This window comes from Photinus pyralis, unplaced genomic scaffold, assembly GCF_008802855.1.
Source record: "Photinus pyralis isolate 1611_PpyrPB1 unplaced genomic scaffold, Ppyr1.3 Ppyr1.4_LG7, whole genome shotgun sequence".
Lineage (NCBI taxonomy): Eukaryota > Metazoa > Arthropoda > Insecta > Coleoptera > Lampyridae > Photinus > Photinus pyralis.
In genome coordinates, this window is record NW_022170738.1 from 14731542 (window position 1) to 14753823 (window position 22282).

Sequence of the window (22282 nt, forward strand, 5' to 3'; positions counted from 1 at the left end):
ATACTGTGTTTTAGTACATGAAAAATAACCTTACATGCAAATTACATTAGTTTCTGATGTAGCATAATCGACAGTGATAGTATCTGGGCACACAAATGTGTCTAAAACGGATCTTTAAACATTTTTTCATAATCATTCCTAAAAGGCATAACCAGTTGTAATGCATTGTGTGTAATATTCACTAAAGACACTTCCAAAAGTGACGCCCTACGTATTTAAAATTTGCCCAACAAACCGTAACTTCCGCAGATTCTCCTTTTGGCGACTTTCTCTGCACAAAACGTTGCAACAGTTTGGTCAATAACCTTTGTTTATAATCCCACGGCGGTTATGCATGTAGCAGTCATATTTCAACATCGAATTATATTAGCATATGACTTATTTTTTATAGGTACTTCATACATTTTTATTTCATGATGTTTGCACTCCTACTCGTGACGGTACTTTTTGGAACCATCTTGAATTTCCCATTGAAAGGCCAGTAGGTCTAGAAAATAATTTCTATATCAAAATCACTTTAGGTTCAATTCATGAGTGACTAGAAAATAACACTTTTGTCATTATAAATTGGTCGAACGCACCTCGTTTCGACTTCTTCCTTGCTTTAGATGACTCAAAAATCATCCAACTCCTATGCTTCCGTGATATTTACCTACAAAAAAAGGTAGATTGATTCTAATCACTTTTTGCGTTATTTCATCAAGGGAGTTCAACGATGAGATTCAAGGTAGTGCAATATAAAGTGTGTATATTAAATTATGTGATTGTGTGCTAATTTATGCCAAAGTGTTGTACATATAAATCGAAAATTACAATATGTCTAACCGTGAATAAGGTAAATTACATTGCTAGCGAAACTATTACGTCACGAATCGTGAATGTATTAAAATAAAATAACTATCGTGCGCTAATTATATACCAAAGCTTCCTCAATTTTAGGTCATGGTAATGCACCTAGTGTCCATGTTCGTGAACTTTACTATCGACATGTAAATTTCAAATGAATTGAACATAGGCGTATTCAATGTACACTCACGTTTTAGAGGTCCCACCTTCCTCGCAAAAAAGGCATTTAAACCTTAGGACAACCTGGGTATAAATTAAAACATTTTTTGGATCCCGTTCAAAACACAACCCTCCAGATTTTTCAGTAACTTTTAGGCGATTCTAATACAGATTACCTACATAATAAAAAAAAATGAAGTCATTCAAAAAACATTAGAAACGTTCGTATAGGAGTTTGTATAAGAAAGGTATATGAACTCGGATAAGGACGCGTTAGGCGAAAGGGGTTCCTCCAACATTCCAAGATAATTTTAATTCCAGACAGATTGTCAAGTAAATTACTCAAAGATCTGCTAAGCAACTTTTCTGTGGAAAATGCTGTTGAAACGAAGAAGGTGTTAAACGAAAGAAGGTGTTTTGTATTGAACTGAACTTATCTTTGGGAATTCTTTGGTGTCCCCGAAATTTTCTCTCTGCATCCCCACATTTCCGATTCCCTTCTTGGAATTCATTTCCGTTTTCTTCTTTCTCGCTTCCCTTCACCTTCCGTCCCAACCAATCCCACCAATACGTCTCTCAACATTCCATTACCCCTCAACACTTTAGCCCACCCAGTTTCTCTTTCCCTTTCTAATATTCCTTAACAGTGGTCTTTCTTCTCCTGCTCTTCTTAATACTTCCTCCTTTTAGAAAGAAATTATCACTCCATTTTACATTTTAACAACCTGCACCAAGTCCACATCTCGAATACTTCGAGTCTTTTTAATTCTCTTTTATTTAATATCCATACCTCACATCCATACAACAGAACACTCAAAATTAAACATTTCACTAGCCTTTTTCTCAATTCTAAATCCATCTTACTGTTAAGCCACACTCTTTCTCATATACGCTGTCTTGGCCATTCTAATTCTTATTATTCTCTCCTTTTCATTCAAACAATCGTCGGATATTGCTGTGCCTAAGTTGTTTTTGCTTGTTTCCCCTCACAAATACATCCATTACATCCTCTGTCTCAACTTTCTTGTGATTAATTCTCAATCCATACTTGTCTTCCATGTCTTCCGGTTGTTTCAACATTTTATTTCATTCAATTCCCGATTGTTTTCAGCAAATATGATCATATCATCAGCAAACTGAATCACTACATTTCTGCCACCTATTTTTACTCCGTTATTTCTTTCCCACCACTTCCTCGTCATATCCTCTATATGAATATTAAATAAAGTAGGTGATTGACAACAACTCCTCTTCTTATTCCAAACCACTCAGTCATGTTATCAACCACCTTCGGTGCCACCTCCTGCTTCGTGCACAAGTTGATATTCTTTCTCTCCAGTTCACACCCTTGTCCCTGAAAATTTCTAGCAGTTTTCCGTATTTCACACAATCGAATGCCTTTTCCAGATCCGCTAGTTCTTCCTCGTTCTATATATCTTTCCCCAATTGCGTTTACTACTACGATTGCATACCTGGTTCCCAAACTCCTTCGAAATCCAAATTGATCTTCCCTCCACATTATCCTCCTCAACCCCTTATCCAACATCCGCAACAAAATCGGACCACGGGCTGATTTATTAAGCGCGAGTGGAAAACTCCTAAAACGAATTAAAATTTTCCTAAAAAGTCTGTTCTCGGATCTTTTATGTCTTGTAGTTTGCCTCGTCAGTGAAGATATTTCTACCAGCCACTTCCAGATTGTATCACCAATTCTCTAATTCTTCGGTCAAAATTGTTTACTCATTGAATACTAACCTCTTTCGTCTGTGGCAAATTTGTGCATCATTTTACCTTTCACTACGTACGATTAATTTAAGGTGGAAATCCGAGCTTAAATCTGGATCAAAGTATGGTATAATCACTCGCTTACCAGGAACTTACTTCAAGGAGAATTCAGGACTCCAAGTGGGTTGGAATAACTCTGCCTCTATCCTTCTATTTCTATTGCAAGATTCGAGCCAGTGAGTTCTCTATTCCCAAATTGTTCGTCCCCATAATATTCGCCCCGAAATATTCTCCTCCGAAATAGCCTTGGTCCCATAATACACTCCATTAAGAAAGTTCAACCCTGAACAATTCTCCCCCCGTAACATTCCAGTTATTCAAATTAGGGATCCAAGAATACGTTTGGTTCTTCTTAATCGAATCCGCATGGGAACTGGTTGGACTGTTTATCCCCCTTTTTCGGCTAATATTGCCCACAGAGGTCCTTCAGTAGTGAGATTCTTTCTCTTTTACAAATGCAGACGCCAGAAAGTGGGGGAAAAATTCATTTATAAGATAGAAAATGACGGAAGTCGTTTAGAAGTCTGATGGGAATTGTGGTGTACACATTTTTTACTCAGTGGTTGGAAAAGGCTGGGTAACAAACGAGTGGTTCAGAGATCAGAGAGTGTGGAAAGATCGAAGAATGTGAGGGAGCGAGATTTGCAGTGATATGGATGTTGAGTAGAGGTGAGGGGCATGTACTGAGAAAGATTTTGGGTTTGCAAGTAAGTGAAAAGTGGTCTAGGGTAAGGCCCAAAAGAGGATGGATAGACTATACAGAGGACCACAAAGGAGAAAAAGTGAGGACATGAACAACAGGACTAGAGACATCGTAGAATGTTCACAACCGTTTTGGTAGCGTCATCGGCAAATCAAAGTAGTAGAGCCTCCTTAAGCTTCTACTATAATTTTTTTCCGCCTAATTTAAGTAATCTGCCTAAAAAATCCAAACCAAATTTAATTAAAACTGTAAGGGGAGGTACAACGTGTACCTATCAGTACAGAGAGAATAATGTTAAAATTTTTCTCAAGTATTTCGAGCAGCTACTTTACCAAAAACGTCAGAAAGTCGGAACGTTCGCCCGTTCGTCCGTTTGCATTATAACCCAAAATCAACACATAAGGCTCAAATATGGAGCACAAATAGGACATGACTTGATTAAATTTTAGGCCAAATTCCCATATACTAAACGATAAGGTTAGTGAGAGGTGTTTAATTGCTCTTAATATTTTCAGCTGCATACTTTTACGCTGGCAACACAAGGGCCCCCGGCGCCGGAGGTTTTCGCCTGACCGACGAAAACGGAAATCCGGAAGTGATACGCAGATATCGAAAGGAAAACGTCATCCTGACCTTACCCGAAGGAAAAACTTTGAACAGCATCAAATGGTTTTCGGTGTGGTGCGAGGAGTTCACGGTGAGAATTTTGTATATTTCCATTGCAAAATAATTATGTATTATTCGCATTAACCTCTAACCTACAAAACGTATGAAATCATACCCAACTTATCTTCACATATTTTACATCAACAAATTATTCGAAAAAGCGCTTCCTTGTATGCGGTGAAAAGGTCATTGCTCAAAGGTACACGCAGGCTATTAGATAATTAAACCAGAAAAGATGCAACCTGAATTAATTTAGTGGGTTTTTGAGGCAAAGGTACGATGACATTTATTAAGTATGCATTCTTAAACGCTTGTAAATGACTGATGTAACTGGGATTTCGTAAGATATGTTGCAAACCCAATAATATTCTACGTTATATGACTTTTTCGTTTTTTTTTTATTGGTTACCATAAAACTCATTGACATTGACAGCGAAAGTCTGCAAGGATTTCGGTGATGGGATGGCATCGCGTATTTCTGCTTTTTAATTTTGGTAATACGAACGAAATTGCTGAGAAAGAAATGGAAAATTGGTTCATAACAAAAGGAACTGTGAATAACGCGAAATATTATTACTACTGTCACTTACAATTTTGAATTTTAAATTTGTCAATTACATCAGACGAAAGTGTACATCAAATACGAAAAAGTAGAAGTATTACATTAGAACGAGCACCCTGCATGTATAACACTTTTCTTAAATGTTACACGTATATACGGGCACATTCATTGAGATGAGCACTTCATCATGAGATGTTATTTTTCTCGGTGCTGTCTCTTTTTGACTAAGATATCGCCCTTTTAACTTCTCTGATTTTCTTAATACATTTCTTTGACCTCTTTAATTGAAACATAATATTATTTTGTTAAATTCATTTCTTTAAGGCGTTAGGGTCGTTTTGATTAACTGTCATTGGGTAATTTAAATCAATATCTAATGTGCTATTTTTATTTTATGAAAAAAAAAGTATCAGGGAAGTAGCATGAATGACAGAAATTTCGTTATAGAAATGACTGCGAACCCTGCGACAATTTTTCTTCAACGATTGCAAAATTGACTTTATCGCCCTATAGTGTCAGTACCTTTGGAGGAAAATGCTACCAATAAAAATGAAAAATGGTGCTTGAGAGGTGAAAATAATATGTGATGGAAGACAATTACAAAGAAATCGTGAAATACTCATAATTCCAAAATGCATTGATAGGGTAATGACAATATTGTACTTTCCGACTTTCATTCTAGTGAATTAGAGAATGTAAGACCATACTAAAACATTGTTCCGCAAATTTCTTAAAAAAATACGCAAGGAGCGACCAGGTTAGGAATATCCCACTTATGAAAAAGAGGAACTAAAGGAAATGCGATCACTTATCTTTAGATAGATTTGGAATATTTAGGGGAAATTTTTCAGACCCAAAAAAGTTGTCGAGACACATGATCCCATCTATATCTATTAAGATGCTACATGTCGTTGTCGTCGTTCGTTTAATCGGTATAACTTCCAACCAGGCGGTCCGGGTTCGATTCCCGGTCGATGCATAATTGTTTTAATTTTGTATATTATTTATAATTGATACGTTTTGCCATACTAATACTGATCGTCATAAACGCGCGTAGGAGCTGGTATTTTTAGTGTCCAAATATTTACATATTGTAATGGACTGCCTAAAATTTAAGCTCTAAATGAATGGCTGCTTTGATTGGAAATTCATCACAAAAAAAATTGTTAACCAATCCGACGGTAAGCGTCAATGTCAATAAAAAGATTTGCGCACAGTCTATCTGCACAGGGCGGAAGATTACGTCATATAGTATTATTTTTAGTCCATTCGCCTTAAAAATATTACAATGATTTACCTCCACACATAAAAAAATTACGCCACTTTTCGTCTTTATCGTAATAATTCCTTCGCGAAATATCGTTTGAACTTGAAGGCCACCAAACTTTAGTTCACGCGTTCACTTTAGGCGTACTGTTCAAATTTCTCGTAGTCATACGCAATTTACTCTAGGACTGCAGCCAAGAAAATCTTTAAGAGCACTTAAAGGGTCTTCTTATCAATTCTTAAGAAACTATGGCAGTAGGTATCCTTTAAGAGCGTGAGAACCTTATGGGGCCTATAAAAATATCCAGGAGTTAGGAAATTTTCAAATGTGTCAAGAGTCTCAACGACCATGTAAGATCTTCGTAGAGGCCTTTGAAAACAATCGCGTTTTTCAGCTTTTAAAAGTATTCGAGGCCTTTCTAGAGGTTACCACAGTCTTCTGGAGCATTTAAGAATGTCTAAGGATATTCAAGCTTTCGAAAGGAGTTTCTTTGAACCTTCTAGCGGCATACAGAGATTTTCCTAGTTATTAAAGGCGTTTAAAGGTCTGTAATATGCTTTTCTTTCTTTAACTCCACAACCGTTTGTGATGTTTATAGCCTGTAAAAGGTATTTAAGGATCTTAGTCTGCAAAATTAGAGCTTGAAGAGGCTTAGAAACTAAGAAGCTGTTGAAGGGTTCCTAAGGGAGTTTTTAAAAGCTTTTAAGGGATTTTTAGGTTAGCCTTTGACCGCCTGCAACAAGCATTCAAGAGTATTTTGGGATAATAAAACCCTTATTAGGCTTTAAGAGCTATTTTTATGAATCTGTAAGAGCCGCTAGAGGATTTTTGGAAGCTTCAAAAGTTTTTAACAATGATTGAAGTTTTTCAAGGAAGTATTAGATCTCCAACAGTTTACAAGGGCTTTTATTCGTTTTTTACTGAACCTGAATAGTTTTCAGGGACTCAGGGCATTCAAAAACTGCTCAGAATTCGTAAGAGACCTAACGTTACCTTGTAAAATTGTTGATAATTAAAGAATGTATTTTACAGGGTGTAACGTATAATCACAGATAAAATATCTGTGGTATAAGTATTTAAAAATTATTAGGTGTCCCACAAACCTAGGTAACACCGTTAGTTCAATTTATTTATTTTTTTTACCTTTATTTTTAAGTGGGCGGGGTTTCAAGCAAGGCTGCTCTATCCACTCAACTCACTATACATTTACAAATATCTATGCTCCCACTAGGATACGAACCAGGGACCCTTAATGTCGCAGCCGAGCTTCAACTCAACTGCGCCACTCGGAACGGGTTTATCTCTTATAGCTGCTGGAAAAAAATAAAGAGGGAACGCAAATTTTGGGGCTTTTGGAGTATTTCGTTCCCAACCTAAACAGTTTGGATCATTGGTTTATTTGGAAAAAAATGTTTTTTTGGTGTCCTATACATACTGCTGTGTGCAATAGCAAACGGTCACTACGCCACCCACAAAACAGCTGTCCAGTTAACTCAAATAAAAATTACACTCACACAATTCCCTCCCTTCTCCTCTTTCAATTACACTTTCTTCTTTTTTTTAAACCACGCGCAATTTCTTATTAAGCATTTGCGACATCTGTTTACAATATTAATTAATTTCATAGCGATAACAAACCTTACTTATTTACGACTGGAGAAAAACATGAGATAATCTTTTACAAATATAACATTCTTGTAACACGTGGGTAATTTCTTACAAACAAAAAACCAAACATCGACTAAACCACGTAAATTACACAACAATACTTACAGGATATAATAGGGGAATCCAATAGGGGATTTTGGGATGTACTCGTGCACGTCAGATTAAAGGTGGGTTGACTACGTGTTGAAAAGTGTGCATTGCTATATTCTGACGATTTGAGCGTGACGTGAGAGAGTGGTTAGGCCACAAACTTGCAAAAAAATGTTACATGCACATTCTCGAGCGCGTTGGAAATTTTTGGCTGTCTGGCTGAGATCTCAGCAATTACAATAGCTAGAAACTTTTAATTTTTACTAAAAGCTTTCCCCTATTTGAAAGTGAATTATTAAACCTTATAATTTAAAAAAAACATTCATCTCAAAACATTTTGGTATAATTTTGCATGCTAACATGCTGGATATCCCCTAAAAACTTCAAATCTAATGATAGGGATAGGGAAACTAATGGGTGGATCTTACATTTGAGACTGAGAAATGTCGGAAATTACGAGTCCTGGGCACCCATTTTAATAGTAACACTTTTTTTAATGAAGTTTTTTTAGTAAGAAATATAATGAGCTAGTAATATTCCAAGCCTCAGTGGCTAGGAAGGTCCATATCTGGGAACATTTCCTGGTGTAGTTCTGGTTGTGTGACTTTTTAAAAGTTTCTTTAATTGTGTTTGTGATAAAACAATGCACCCAAGAAACTACCTGAAATTGTTCATTAAACTTTTGCCGTTGTTACTTTTGATAGGACTTTAGAGTTCTGTCTAACGTGATGTCAAATTATACTAAGAATTGTTATAAATTTTGCAATTAGAATTGGAAAAATTGTTATGATATCCACCACCAGAACTTTTGTTATACTGGTTCGTAGTTTCGGGTTGGCATGAATAAAAGCATTGGGTTCAACCTTTTATTTGCTATTAAAATTTCAATTAAATCGTATACAGCGCAATGTGAAATTTATGGCAAATTAGAAGTGTAACTTTGAATCATTTTCACTGTAAGGGTTGTTGAGGTATAGCATAAAACGAAGTGGAGTTGACTAAGTGCAATTTACCACTCTTACAAAAATTGTCGTTAGTTCAACAACTATTTTTAAATCTCTTTTTGGCACTTTAAAACTTCCACGAAAGCTCGGCAATATTAATTTATCGCGAAAGTTTTTATCCAATTTAAGCGGAGATCCAAAAAAGCTCTGCTCGAAATCGCACTTGAGTCATGTAAAAATATGCGTCTTTTTGCAGGTGAACTTTGGAGATGTAAAGATACCACGCAACTTCGACTACCCAAGACCCCGGAAGATAGATGCTTTGAGGGGCGTACATGGAGTCTCCTCCGATAATATTGTAATCGTGGACGCGCAAACTCTCCTGGTTCCGAACCTATCTTACGACGGAGAAGCCCCAGGTGTGTAATTTTACAGCTTTTTAACTTTTATTGCTCTCGATCACGCGGGTCCGGATATTCCCCATTTTATTAGCCTCGTATGTCTATATGCATCCGCCAGTTCCATATCGTCTATTTAATACGTCACTAAAAATTCGACAATTTGATTTTCGTCCATTAATTTTAAATTGAACGTACTCAGCTTCGGCGTAATTAAAAAGACGGTTGCAAAGAAGACTTCAATCAAACTTGACAGCACCTGAAATTGAATTTTAAGCTTCAAGCGGAAAATTATTTGTCCTTATCAAAATTTCTAAAGAGAAATTGATATAGGCGTACGCAAGCGTCGCATCTTTTGTACATTGGGAGCACCTTTTCCATTCAGAGCGTGTATTTACACACTTCTACGACAAGATGACAATTTTGTTACGCGCGTGTCAATAATCGAACTTGAATAAGATAAATCTTGGTGCAGGCTTTTTTTCGAACAATTGCTAAGGAATCAAATTTTTTAACAGCGGGGTGGAACATAATAAATATGTGGTTGCAATACACTCCCCCGGTGGGGAGGATTGTGTGGGGGGTTCGTTCTTTGAGCTGAACTTTCTTTCAAATGGCTCGACACTGATATAGTCGAATGTAACATAAATCAGACAAATGTAAGAATTCACACCCCCCCCCCGAACCTCCTACTGAAAGAAGAATTCACTCCCGTCGGCATACCGGGTGATCACGAGCTTACTCCAATGGAAATTCATGTTAGACTCGACTCCCAGGGATAACCCTTAAGAAAATTATACTGACAAATTAATTATGTGTACCCAATTATAAAGAATAGAACTCTCTCCGCCAGAAAATTCCCTATTGGAATACTCTATTGCCACGTTAAACTTCCATACTAATATAAACCTCATCGTACTTCTTTTTCTGGCTCTGGCGACTCTGGCGTGTAGAGCTGTCACCTGTACATTTTAAATTTCGTTTGTATGAGATAAAAGGTTTTTTTCTAATGCTCATTATTGAGATCTTGATACTTCTGATTTTTCGACAGCGCAAACCCAATCGCCCATGGACCTCCGGAAGATGTTTTCTTCAAAGTTTGTGCTGTACAGTCTCAAACCTTGCCCTATGTCCCGAATTCTGGAATACTGACAATATACGAAGAATATACTATGGGTATATTGTCACTGCCAGTTTCTGTGGGCGATACCAACCGTGGTAAAATTCGGAGGAAGGGGGGGGGGGCTTTCTGGTGATTTTCTTTAGTTTGCGCGCGTATATTATCGGTGTATTATGGTGCCATCACTAAGTATGTTTACATAGCATCATGCAATCGTATGTAGGCAGGATTGCAGACAGTGCTGCATTGTTGATAGGATACCCATTACATCAACGACTTCTATTGGCCAATTACAAAAAAATGTTTCAGTATTTTTAATAACAGGTTGTCTATGTGGCGATCTTTTACTAACAAGGTGGACATTATTACGCGTAAAGGAAAAATTTAAAAAAAATCATTGTAATTGTTTTTTCGTAATATCAACGCTCGCAGTCTTTGTATCAATTGCATCTATGGAACGGAAAAAGCAAAGAACAAAGAATACGACTGATTCGATGGAGTTGACCTTTTTTATGAAAGATGAGAACGTATCATAATGGTATTGCTAAATGAAGACCAGAGGAAAGCCATTTGATGAGCAGTACAATTACAAAATTACATTACATTAGATTACAATGACATTAAAAAGTTTAGCCAAAATGACCTCATAATCAATTTTTCTATAGCAACTCACGTTTGAACGAATGAGTCATAAGAATGTGATATTCGAATCCTACACGCATGCAAACCTTTCACTATTTCAAATGTATTTTCTTGCCCTTGCGGTTTGTGTTACAATTATCGTTAGGGATATTAATTACTTCAAGGACCATGTCACACTTCAAGAGATGCATTTTAATTTTTTATTTTTGCAGATGCCAAATTTTGGGTTGGCCGTGGACCGAAGCCTTCGCCTCAAGGTGTAAGGGTTCCCGATGAAAACGGAAAGGAGGAACCTTTGAGAAGGTACGATCGCAAAACGGTAGTGCTGACACTTCCAGGAGATTTGACCGTTTTCGACATCGGCCATTTTGGCGTTTGGTGTGAAGCGTTCACAGTCGATTTCGGACACATTCAGATTCCCGGCAACCTAAACGTCCCGCCCTCGCTAAGAATGCTAGGGGTTAGCCCACAGGTGAGTGTCTTTTTGTTTTAATGGTGGAGGTGACGATAACCAAATGGTCGCTTCGAGTTCCCCCACTAGTTTAATACGTTCCTGTTTCTGTTGTTACAGAAGCGCCCTCGAAGCTTCGATTATACGGAAGTTTCGAAGCCCCAGGTTCGACAACTAGTGGGGGGACATGTAGAGGCCACTACTTTTCGTCCGGCACAATTCACTCGGCAACTAGTTCAGCTACCGATCATTATACACCGCAGCGATGTTGGTTTGAACGATGTTAACCTAATCAACCAACCTCAGTTTGTAAACAATCACCTTCAAACAAATCACTCACCACAATTATACACGAATCAGCCAACACACCTGCAGCAATTGACACAACAGCAAGACTTTTTACAACAACATCAAAGATACATACACACCCCACAACAACCAATTCCCTTGCAACAACAGCATCAGCTGCTGCGAGCAAAGCTGTACAACGACCAGTTACTGCAATCGCAACGCCTTCAAGAAGAACAGCGCCTAAGACAGCAACTGGGCTCACAGTACAACAGATTCGATATACCAAATAATTACTCGCCCATTGGTTAGTGTTCATTCACATCAAAACCCCAGTGGACTGAAAAGACTCCGGTACTAAAAGCTTTAATTTTCGTATACCCTAAAAATTGCGGTGATCTTTATTCTGGTGCTTTTATTTATTGAAATTATTTAACTTATTTTTTATACTTTTATACTATGGCCAGTTTGTAGCATTTTCGCTTGTACTTAGATTAAATAAAGAAAAGTATCAGTTACTGCACTCTTATTTATTTCAGTCGAAATTGAATTGCGAAGTGTTATACGATGATCTCGCATTTGAAGTCCGATGGGCCGTCGCCGGAGATAGCATTGTTTTACAGCTCGTTTCGAAATTAGGTAAGTCATTACAATTATCAAGCTTGACTTGTATGTGTCCCCTTGGTACGTTGAAACTTGGGCCGAAGAGCGAGGTGAAACTCCCCCTACGCCTATTAAAATATGCATGGAAAGTAAATTCCGCTGCGTGCTTTATAATCAATTAAAATCCATTGTTATAGGTATAATAAAAAGTAATTGGAAGTTAAACAATAAGTCATACAATGCATAATTAATTATAATGCGGAATGTATGAGTGATGACCTTTTAGCTTTGAAAGTTGATTGTTTTAGGTGTTCACAACATTGTTTAAGTAACTGTTAAAAGTGGCCGAAAATATGTGTACGCGAAGGTTTCTAACATCATTTTCAATTTAGGGAAACAGAAGTGCCGGCAAACGTGTCATACTTTCACATTGCCTCAATAAATAATTTATAAAATTAAAATTTCAAATTTTGATTCTTCGTCAACCTTTAACGCGGTTACACAACGTTCTGGAGCTAGTGTTGCAATTTAATAAACATTAGAGCAGCCGTGTCACACTTTTGGCACGATTTCTAATAATGGCCGTTAATGATTTAATCAGAACGATCAGTTTACGTAAGCGAGTAGGCAATCTCTTGATCTAGACACAATGCTGTCCCAAATATGAGTAATTACATGGCAGTCGAGTCGCTTTACTGTTACTAAAATGGATAGGTATCTGGCAGAGAAATTGGCTTTCTTCAGGATATGTGTACGGGGTTTCTTGAATAGAATCTTCAATTTTTAAGGGTATCCAAGTTATCATTAAAATTACACCTACTTTTTATATAGCAAGGATCACTATTCCCTTAACTAAAGAAAAAGTACCGCAACTGTAATAAAGATTCTATGGAAGGGTTTTATCAAAACAGATTTTTCGGTCAATCCAACATGTTCCAAATAAAAGTGATTCGTAACGGCTTTGGACACGTTACACTTGGCTAATATAAAGTAATTCTATTTTTTGTTTTAATTTACGCCATGATACTAGAATTAAGGAGAATTTGGATGTATGTTCCCACTTGACGGCATGATCCCTAGCACACAACTTATTTTTAGTGCATTTGGCCTTGTTTGCATTTTTTCCGTTCGTCTGTCCATCTGTGCGTTCCTCCGGACCCACATCATAGGATCCTGCAATTTTTTGCAATATGTAGCCGATATACCTAGAAGATATGCTAGATGACATTCAAATGTTGTTGTTTTAAGAGACGTCACTCCTGATTTCCCGATATACTATTTCTGAAAGTAAAATATGCATAACATTTATGTGACAACCTACGTTCTACCCTTCATGGTATTCTAATGAAAGGTCTCTTCGAAATGAATTGAATTGTACAAACTATAACTTTCCTGCGCGCCTCCTTTTCAAGATCAGTGGGTGACCCTTCCGGTGGAAACGTCTCGTAGAGATCTATTACTTTCACTTTGTGGATATGTTAGCGGCAAAGCTCGCTACCTCGCTAGACTTAGGTTTGCCTAGGTAATTTCAGTATTGCCGGACCTTAAGTCAAGTAAAGTTCGAAGTTATTTCGTATTACGGACTTTATATGCTGTGTAATACGGCCATCGTAAGTGTTAGAAGCCGGTAAGAACCGGCATAAAACGCTTCAGCACAAGCTACGTAACCATTTTTACTGATTCAGTTGTATTGTGAACGTGTAGCTGTGCTGGTCCCAGTTATACTGGGCGAGGGAAAAAATTACGTAATTTCAACTAAATATTACTTTTTAAATAGAACACCATTTATATTTTGGGAACAATTTTTTGCAAATAAAGCTCACTAGTTGTAACCGCAATTTTCTATCTTATTTTGTTTACGGTTAAACTGTGTCAATTTCAACTGGGACGTCCTGTATCTCTAATTTTAAATACCTACATAAAAGGATTTCGAACATTACCTAAGCCACATCTGGCAAACCCAGATTGCGGGATTTAATCAGGCAAAGTCCGTAATACGAAATAAGCTCGAACTTCGCTTGGATAGGTCTAGCAATGCTAGAATTATCCGTTAAGAAGATATTCGCGTTGACCCTTCCGACGGAGACGTCTCGTCTATATCGATCACTTTCCCTTTGTGGACACACACTTCCGCGACGCTCCGTTCTCGAATGTTAGGAGATCTCAGTGACGCATGGGCCAGTTGAAACGGATACTACTAGATGCGTCTCAACTAGACCTACAATTTCTCCGTTGTGGGTACCCACCTTCGACGCTTTCGCTTAATCTTTCTAAATCCGAAGGGAGCCGACGGTCTGTCGCAATCATTTAGAGCATGAAACACGATCAAATTTTCGTGTAGTTATATCATGATGTAGAAAACACTTTGTCAGGTGCACCAGTCCTTCCAGGCTTGCGGAAGTAAATAGGACGATTTTAAGCCAAACTTATCATGATAACTAGTAGGTCAATGTCCTTTCCGATAATCTCAGCAGATTCACATTGTGTCGTTGCAGTCGTTGCGTTTGTTATTTTCATTGGATAAGAACTTTTCTATTGTCTGATTGCTGATAGATCGAAAACGAAATCAGCTGGAATAGTCGCATTTCTTCTTCTGGACCTTTCAGCAGTTTTAGTGCCACTAACAGAATTAGATAGCCATCAAAATCCATGAATTTTAGGTACTTTCTCCTCTTTTATAAGTTGGAAACCAAAAACTTATTTTTAGTGGTTTTTTTTATGACTTCCCATAGTTACGAGGAAAATTTTTGTTGGACAACATCAGATTCGTGTTCAGCACAACAAAAAACACAAAATAAACCTCTAAAAATAATTACACCAAAACTTTCGAGTCCCTCTACTACCGTTTGACTGGACTATATCTTGCACAACTTTCATAGAAACTACTACTCCAAACAACTTTCATAGAAACTACTACTCCAAACAACTTTGTGGAGAAAAAACCTGCCGTCCACACTACCACTGTACGATTTGAAGGAAGCTCTTTTACATCCGCCTCTAGTAGCGGCCAAGGTGGAATATTGTGAGTGGATCAACAATCTCCAACTCTGATTGTTTTCGAAAATATAACCCATATTTTATATTTTTCATCATTGTTTGTCATACCGGTCCATACGCAAGACCAAAATTTATTCGCTCTTCTAATGGTGAAATAACTTTTAGTTGTAAATCGGTGATACCTATTCTTCTATTCTTCGGGGGTCAGTTTCCTTTTCAATTCGCACATATCTTGAAGATAAAGGTGAGTGGGAATGGGATCATTTTCTTGATAGGTTCAAGGTGAAGGGGCAATTTTCCATTCTCTCTGCTTAGATGAATTGTTTAATTAATGCTACCATGTACTGTATCCATAGCCCTGCAGTGGGTCCATTTCTTTTCAAATTGTGCAGTACCGCAAGGAACTTTCTCTCTACCTGCTGAAATTTTTCAGTTCCGTGGGTCGCTAGTATAAAAACTCCTTCTAAGTGTGTTACTAGAATTTTCAGCGTTGCTTTGTCATCACCAGAGAAGTCTATACTTTTCAGTACCAAGCTAGTAAGTGCCTAATAGACCATGAAATGTGGTCTGGTTGCTGTAGAATAAGCATAGTCCGGCGTGTTTCTTAAAGTTCAAATGACGGCTTTTCTTTCTTGTGTCGCCAATAGAAGCTCGAGTTATGCGAGAAGTGTTCCAAAAAGTGAGTAGTATTTTATGGAGGGTTTTTATCATGTCATATAATAATTATATCGTTTCATTTGAAATTTTCAACATATACTTTAAAAAAACTACTGCATGAAAATGAGGCAAAATTCATACAAGTTTGCGATGAATGTATTTTTTGTGGAGGTTTCCTGAGTATATTAAAAAAAATTATTTTTCTATTTAACCATGAACCGCCGCCGCCGTCTAGCGGCAAATCTCTCTCCTCAAATATTGGTTTTCCGAAATATTCCCCCAAAAAGTGGTCCCATCCAGAAAATCATATACAGATCGTAATCTTTCAAAAATATTCGACCCAAATGAAAATTTGTCTTCGTCGGTATATTGGCCGCTAAGAACCCTATCCCAAGAAAATTCACTTTCAGGAAATTGCTCTCAAAACTTAAGGAAGGTCGCCGTTGTAATAAGGGGCATGTTAAATCCTTATTTCATAAAACCATACGTAACTTCTAAAGTTCAATTTAGCTATTTATGTAACAAGTTGCACATTGACTGTCTTTGGCGCACTAGACGTGTACTTGTCCAATGAGCGCAGCCAACTAAATTTAAGTATTTCATAACGAAATTACAAAAAAATACATTTAAATGATGATATAGTGGCGAAAACGATATTTTTTTAAATCTTAGACAATTGGTAAGCTTTGGTGGGGCACCTGACCTTAACAATCTTTTTTTACTTCTCTTTAGTGGCACAGCAACTAATGTAAGCAAAATTCGAGTCCAAACGAAAATTTTAGAAAAAGGCCCAACTCTGATTTAGCCTCTCAAAGTTTACTTCACAAAATCCCTTCTCATCCAGCTTATGTATCTCCAGTAAGATTTGGCTTCAAAATTTTTGCCCCAGAATTTCGTCTCGGATATTTGCCTGAGGACTATTCCACTTACAAATATTTACAAGCATATGTATAGAGGCGAGATTATATGAATGTGAGGATTCGCACCGGAACATTCGCCCCGGGTATTTCTCCACTGAAATATTTGTCCCTTGAGAAATTCTCCCCTACGTAAATTCGCACTCGGACTGTTTTCTCAAGCACCATTGAACCATTGAAACCAGGGAAAAACGCTTAGCAAGATACATTAACAAGGAGTCCCCACACCCTAGGATATTGCATCAACCATTGTGGGAAGATTCGCGCCGGAAATTGTCTCTAGGTGGGAAAATCGTGCCCCCGCTGAATATTTGCCCCCAGAAATTCGCACTCGGAATATTCACCGCGAAACATTAAACTTCATAATTTGTCTTCAAAAACGTTGCCCGGCAGTATGTGTTTAGTCATAACTCGCCTCACCCCTGTCCTAGTATTCACCTCCGAGAAAATGTTTACCAAGAATATTGGCGTTCGGGAAAATTCGACTCCCCGAACATTACCCTCAAAGAGACTGAGATATATAAGGCTTTTATAAATTAGCTACCGTCATTGCGATTTAAAACACCTGGCAGAAAATATTATGTATTCACCCTTGGAGAAAAAGTTGGCTCTTATGCAGCGCAACTTCGAATGCGAAATATGTGGGAGAAGCTTCACGAAAGTTACCCTCCGAAATATTCGCCTCCAAAAATTCTCTTTGGCATATTCGCCAAATGAAACCTCGAAATATTAAAATTTTCAGCCATTTCATGATCGATTAAAAAAACCACTAATGACAATGGTTATTTGCTCAACACTCATAATTATGTCTTTAAAACTGATGTGGAATAAACTGATACAACGAAATATCGAAGGATCCCAAGTATTACAATAACTTTTAACGACAATTTATTTTAATCTTACAAGATACATTTTATAGTTAACAAAAATGCATCAAATTCATGTCTTTAGGATTAAAATATAGCTCTTAATCTTGTTCCCAATGATCTTGCTGCATGAATAACCATTTTGACATGTTTTCATCAAAAAAAATGCATCAAATTCTTGGTCTTTTTCTCAACGATCCCAGTGAAAGAATAACGACTTTGACATGTTTTGATTAAAACCTTGTGGTCGTCAAAAATGCATCAAATTCATGTTTTGGTCAATGAGATAATGCTCTTGGTCTTTTTCCCAACGATTTTGACATGTTTTAATCAAAATCCGGTCTCCAAAATTAAATTTGTATTTCGTTCTCAGTAGGGAAATTTACATTCCGCTTCATAGTACACGTGAACAAAAGTATGTCTACAGATAAGAAGATAAAGGTGCGGGTTGCGAGTAAAATGCAGGCTGTGTTGATAGATAAACGCAATTCTCGACCGTGTTGCCGGTTCTAAAAACCGCCGCGACGCACAAGAAGGTAAAACAAATAAAAAACAGTGCACTCGTTGGCTCCAAGAGCGAGGCATTTTGGTTTTTCTAGCAGGCGAAATAGAAATAGCTAAGGCAACGGGAGAGCCGGCATTATTAGCTTGGCTTCGAGAGAACGCACGTACAACTTGCATAAAATTCATCGCGTAACTGTGAGCGATTTCGTAGTTTGTTTTCGAACGTGTATTGGTGCGTTGATTTAACCTTAATTGTCTAATTGGCCCGAGCGCTGTAATAAAATACCGGGGTAAAATGCCCTCAATTTCCGGACAAAATACAATTTTTTGAAAGCTTGTATTATAGCAGGTCCAAATACATTTGCTGTATCTAATTTACGCGAGTTCAAAACATCTTTTATGAATCTTCGTGTTCACGCCAATCCATTTAGATGTCATGTTTTACACATCGGGACGATATTAAATCAGTTGACATTGAAACACATCGTTATAAATAAAGATTCTTTTTTTTCTAATCTTTGATTGTAACGGCTGTTTTAAAGTTTCACTAAACCTTTACTGACCTCGTCCCTAATGCATTGTTGTAGAAATAAAACTTTGCCATCAGCGACATGCGTTCACAATTTTAAAAAATAATAAAAAATTAATAAATGGGCAAAATTAATATTCAGTACAGTAAGGAATTGGCTTTTTATTCCTGTGCATGAACTAGTTCACGAACCAAATCCTCTAAATAATTTGATGCCGATTTGCTTGTGTTCACAATAAATACGGACAACTATATACTCAAATGTCCATTGAACAAGAAGCTAACGAAGCGATCTGTTTTACATACATATTTCTATGTTGAAAGTACCTTTTACAAGGAAAGATGGTATCAAACGTAACCTGAAGAAAGCCTCATCAATAGCTATACTTGAAATTTTTGATTTGTATAAATTTTATCGATTATTTTTAGGAATTTGCCTAAAAATGTTTTAACGTAATTTTAATCTTCCTAAAGGAACCGGCCCGCATGAATCAGATTTTTATTGCATTTCATTGACAAACAATTGGATCCCAACAGAGGATTATTTTGTTTCTTTGCATTCAGTTTCAGTGATACCATTCTTTATTTAGATTAAATTTGTGTTTACCGTTCAGAGGTGTGTATATATTGAATAGGAGAATGTTTCAGCAATTTATGATTATAAAAATGAATGAAGGTTTAGATAAGGATCAAATTTAGCATTGATATGTGATTACAAGACAGGAATTGCTTTTTTGTATTTCTTTTTATGAACCATACATATATTTTAAATCGAGGAACTTGTAAAGAGAAATGGAATTGGGTCGCCTTTATTTTCTTAATATTTCTTATTATATTCTTATTTCTTAATATAAAGTTACATGCTATAAACAAAATTTTGCCGTTGATGATATAAAAAATGGACTGTTACAGTGAAATTTTTGCCAGTGCCGTAGAGTTTCAATTTTATTTAATGCAAGTGGCGTCTTCAACCCTTGTAAATATAACTAAACCGTTATACCAGATTTTAGGTATTTTATAAATAGGTAGGATATCATCAAGGGAGTCTCTAAAATGAATGTTTTAATCTCTAGGCTGCAATTCTTTGTCCCACACGAAACCACCCTTTAGGTAAGCATCGTCCAGTGCTTTTCCTCAGGATGTTCCTTTTATCAGGATTTCGACAGCGTAATCAAATAAGCAGGAGTAATAGTTACCAGTTAGCACACTTTTAAATCCTCTTTAGTGCTTAAATGGCGATTTTACTGTTGTTTCTTCGCATATACTCTTGTTTTTGAGTGAACGACACCAAATGGGCTTTAATTCTGTGATTGGTAAGGATATTTTGTAGCAATGAGAAAAAGCAGGATGAATAATGACGAAGGGCAAATGGGTTCATGAACTATGCTTGGATTTTGCATTCCACTTTCTACTAAACCGGGAGCAAACTCCATCAAGAAAAAACACAATGACAAGGGCGAAACCTACAAGAAAACATTCTTAGGCACAATTCCGGTATGTGACATGTATGCCGTATAGAACGACCCGAGTTTTAATTAACTTTTAGATGTCACTTGTTTGGCTAAAATGAAATTAACTTTAAAGTAATTCCGTAGAAAATTAATAGCAGCTACATCGTACAAAATTCATTATTTTAATAAGTCGCTCATAAAACGGTATTACTAATTTCGTAATTAATCTCATTTTGGAAATTGAAAACGATCCTCCTCAATCAATAACTTTAATACATATAATGCCTTTGCGTATTATACGAAACGCGGAGGAAGGCGTCCTTTGAAGAATCCGCATCTCCCATTATCAGCTACCTTGCCTACATAAAAAGCTACTTCATTGAGTGAACTTCCCCCGCGCAAAAACAACTAAATAATTTCAATTACACGCCGTCATAATAGCAAATTCAGGCGACGCTGTCTTTCACTTTGAAAATGTAAGGAGACAAAGAGCTTCGCTTTTATTATGTGAACAGATAACAGGCATTTTTTTCAAATTTATGTTACAATAAATTTTATTTTTTGTTTCGTTCCATCGTCTTCGCGTCTACGTCTGTTACGCTGAATATAAATCAAAACGTAAAGGCACTTCTCCGTGAAATTATAAGTTACAATTACAGAACGGAAAGTGTCAGTGTCAGTTTAATAAAAATCTATTTATTACTGGAAAGTGAACGATAAAAACGTAAAAACTTGCGATTCGAAAAAGGGATTGAGACATTTTTAGGAGACGCTTACTCTTTTACGGTTAGTTAAACGAGCTTTTAATAAAGTTTAATGTTTTAATCTAACCGTAGCGACTACTTAGGAAATTACAATTTATTTTTTTAGTATTATGGACGGAAGCGGACTTAAAGGTCAGAGCTTGAATTCGGATTATGGGACGAAAGTAAATTACCTATAGGTACTTTCACTTCGGGTCATTATTCTTCAATTGGGTATTCCTACACGATTATGTCAACAATATAAGATTAATTGTACGTACTAATAATATCTTATGTAACATTTAAGATTTGGCCTACTTTGGGCTACATAGCATAGGTTACAAGTTACTAAAATTTTTATTGCAATGGGTTTTTTATCCCAGATTGGTCCTGAAATCACATAAAATAGGATATCTATAGCTATACACGGTATACGGTGCGTAATGTAGTTTTATGGACTGGACTGGATTCTACCGGAGTTTTTGTGACATTTTAGCAACAAAAGGTTTTGATCTAAAAAGACCCTGCTGAATCAGAATATGTTTGATTCCCAAGTCAATTTGGCCTCCTTAGGCTCAAAACTTATGATGGAGGCTCTGAATCTTCCAGCTCTTCCGTGCTTATAGATTCTTGTACTCTGGTTCCCACTTCAATGGAAAATATGTCCGACAGGTATTCTCGCACGATGAGGGCGTTGTGCGCAGGTACACCACCCTGTTGAAACCAACAGTTTTCAACTTTTGTTTTTTTTTGTGCCGAGAGTGTTTTTTTTAATTTGTTCAAATAACATAAGAAAAAAATAAAAACGAAATCGGCAAATGTTGGTTTTTCTAGCATATCTTCGGAAGTGATCGGAATTTTCTGGGTTTTTTTAAAGCATTGATAACTCTTTAACTACGCACACTTTCTCTAATTTGACCATCGTCGCGTATTCTTTGGTTTCAGAGATCCCCATGATAGACATCCTTATCTTGGACACAGTGTATAGGCATCATTAACATTTACACAACAAGCAACCAAAAATGTTAAACTGAACGGTTAAATAGATGCAAGAAGTATATCAAAATATTGAAAAATGTTTCTTGGCCACCCGATTCAAACACAATGCTTGACATGTGGCATTAGCAAACGTACCCTGCCCTAGTCTAAATACACTGATATACTTAGATTTAACTGGATTACTATTATTTTTTAGAGGACAGAGAATATATGTCGTTTGGTCTCTCTGGCGATGACTCACAAACCGCTATGGTCGGCGGAGACGTTGCGGTAGCTTGGGTTGACAAAGAAACACTAAAAGGTTACGCTGAAGACTACTACCTAGACGCAAAGTCTCAATGCTCCGGACGAACTGGATCATGCCCTGACACTCGTTTAGAGGTATCACCGTTAAACATTTCTTAATACCATAATAACCAACATTTTA

At 36.9% G+C, this 22282-nt stretch overlaps 1 protein-coding gene across 1 annotated transcript in view; it reads left to right on the forward strand.

The window, feature by feature from the left end:
• Positions 1-22282, forward strand: part of LOC116176806 (protein Skeletor, isoforms B/C) — a 41585-nt gene that overhangs the window by 16465 nt on the left and 2838 nt on the right. The window contains exons 3-7 of the mRNA XM_031495575.1: positions 4009-4190; positions 8947-9109; positions 11063-11322; positions 12129-12228; positions 22052-22236. Of these exons, the coding sequence (XP_031351435.1) occupies positions 4009-4190; positions 8947-9109; positions 11063-11322; positions 12129-12228; positions 22052-22236 (890 nt within the window). The remainder of the gene's footprint in view (positions 1-4008; positions 4191-8946; positions 9110-11062; positions 11323-12128; positions 12229-22051; positions 22237-22282) is intronic.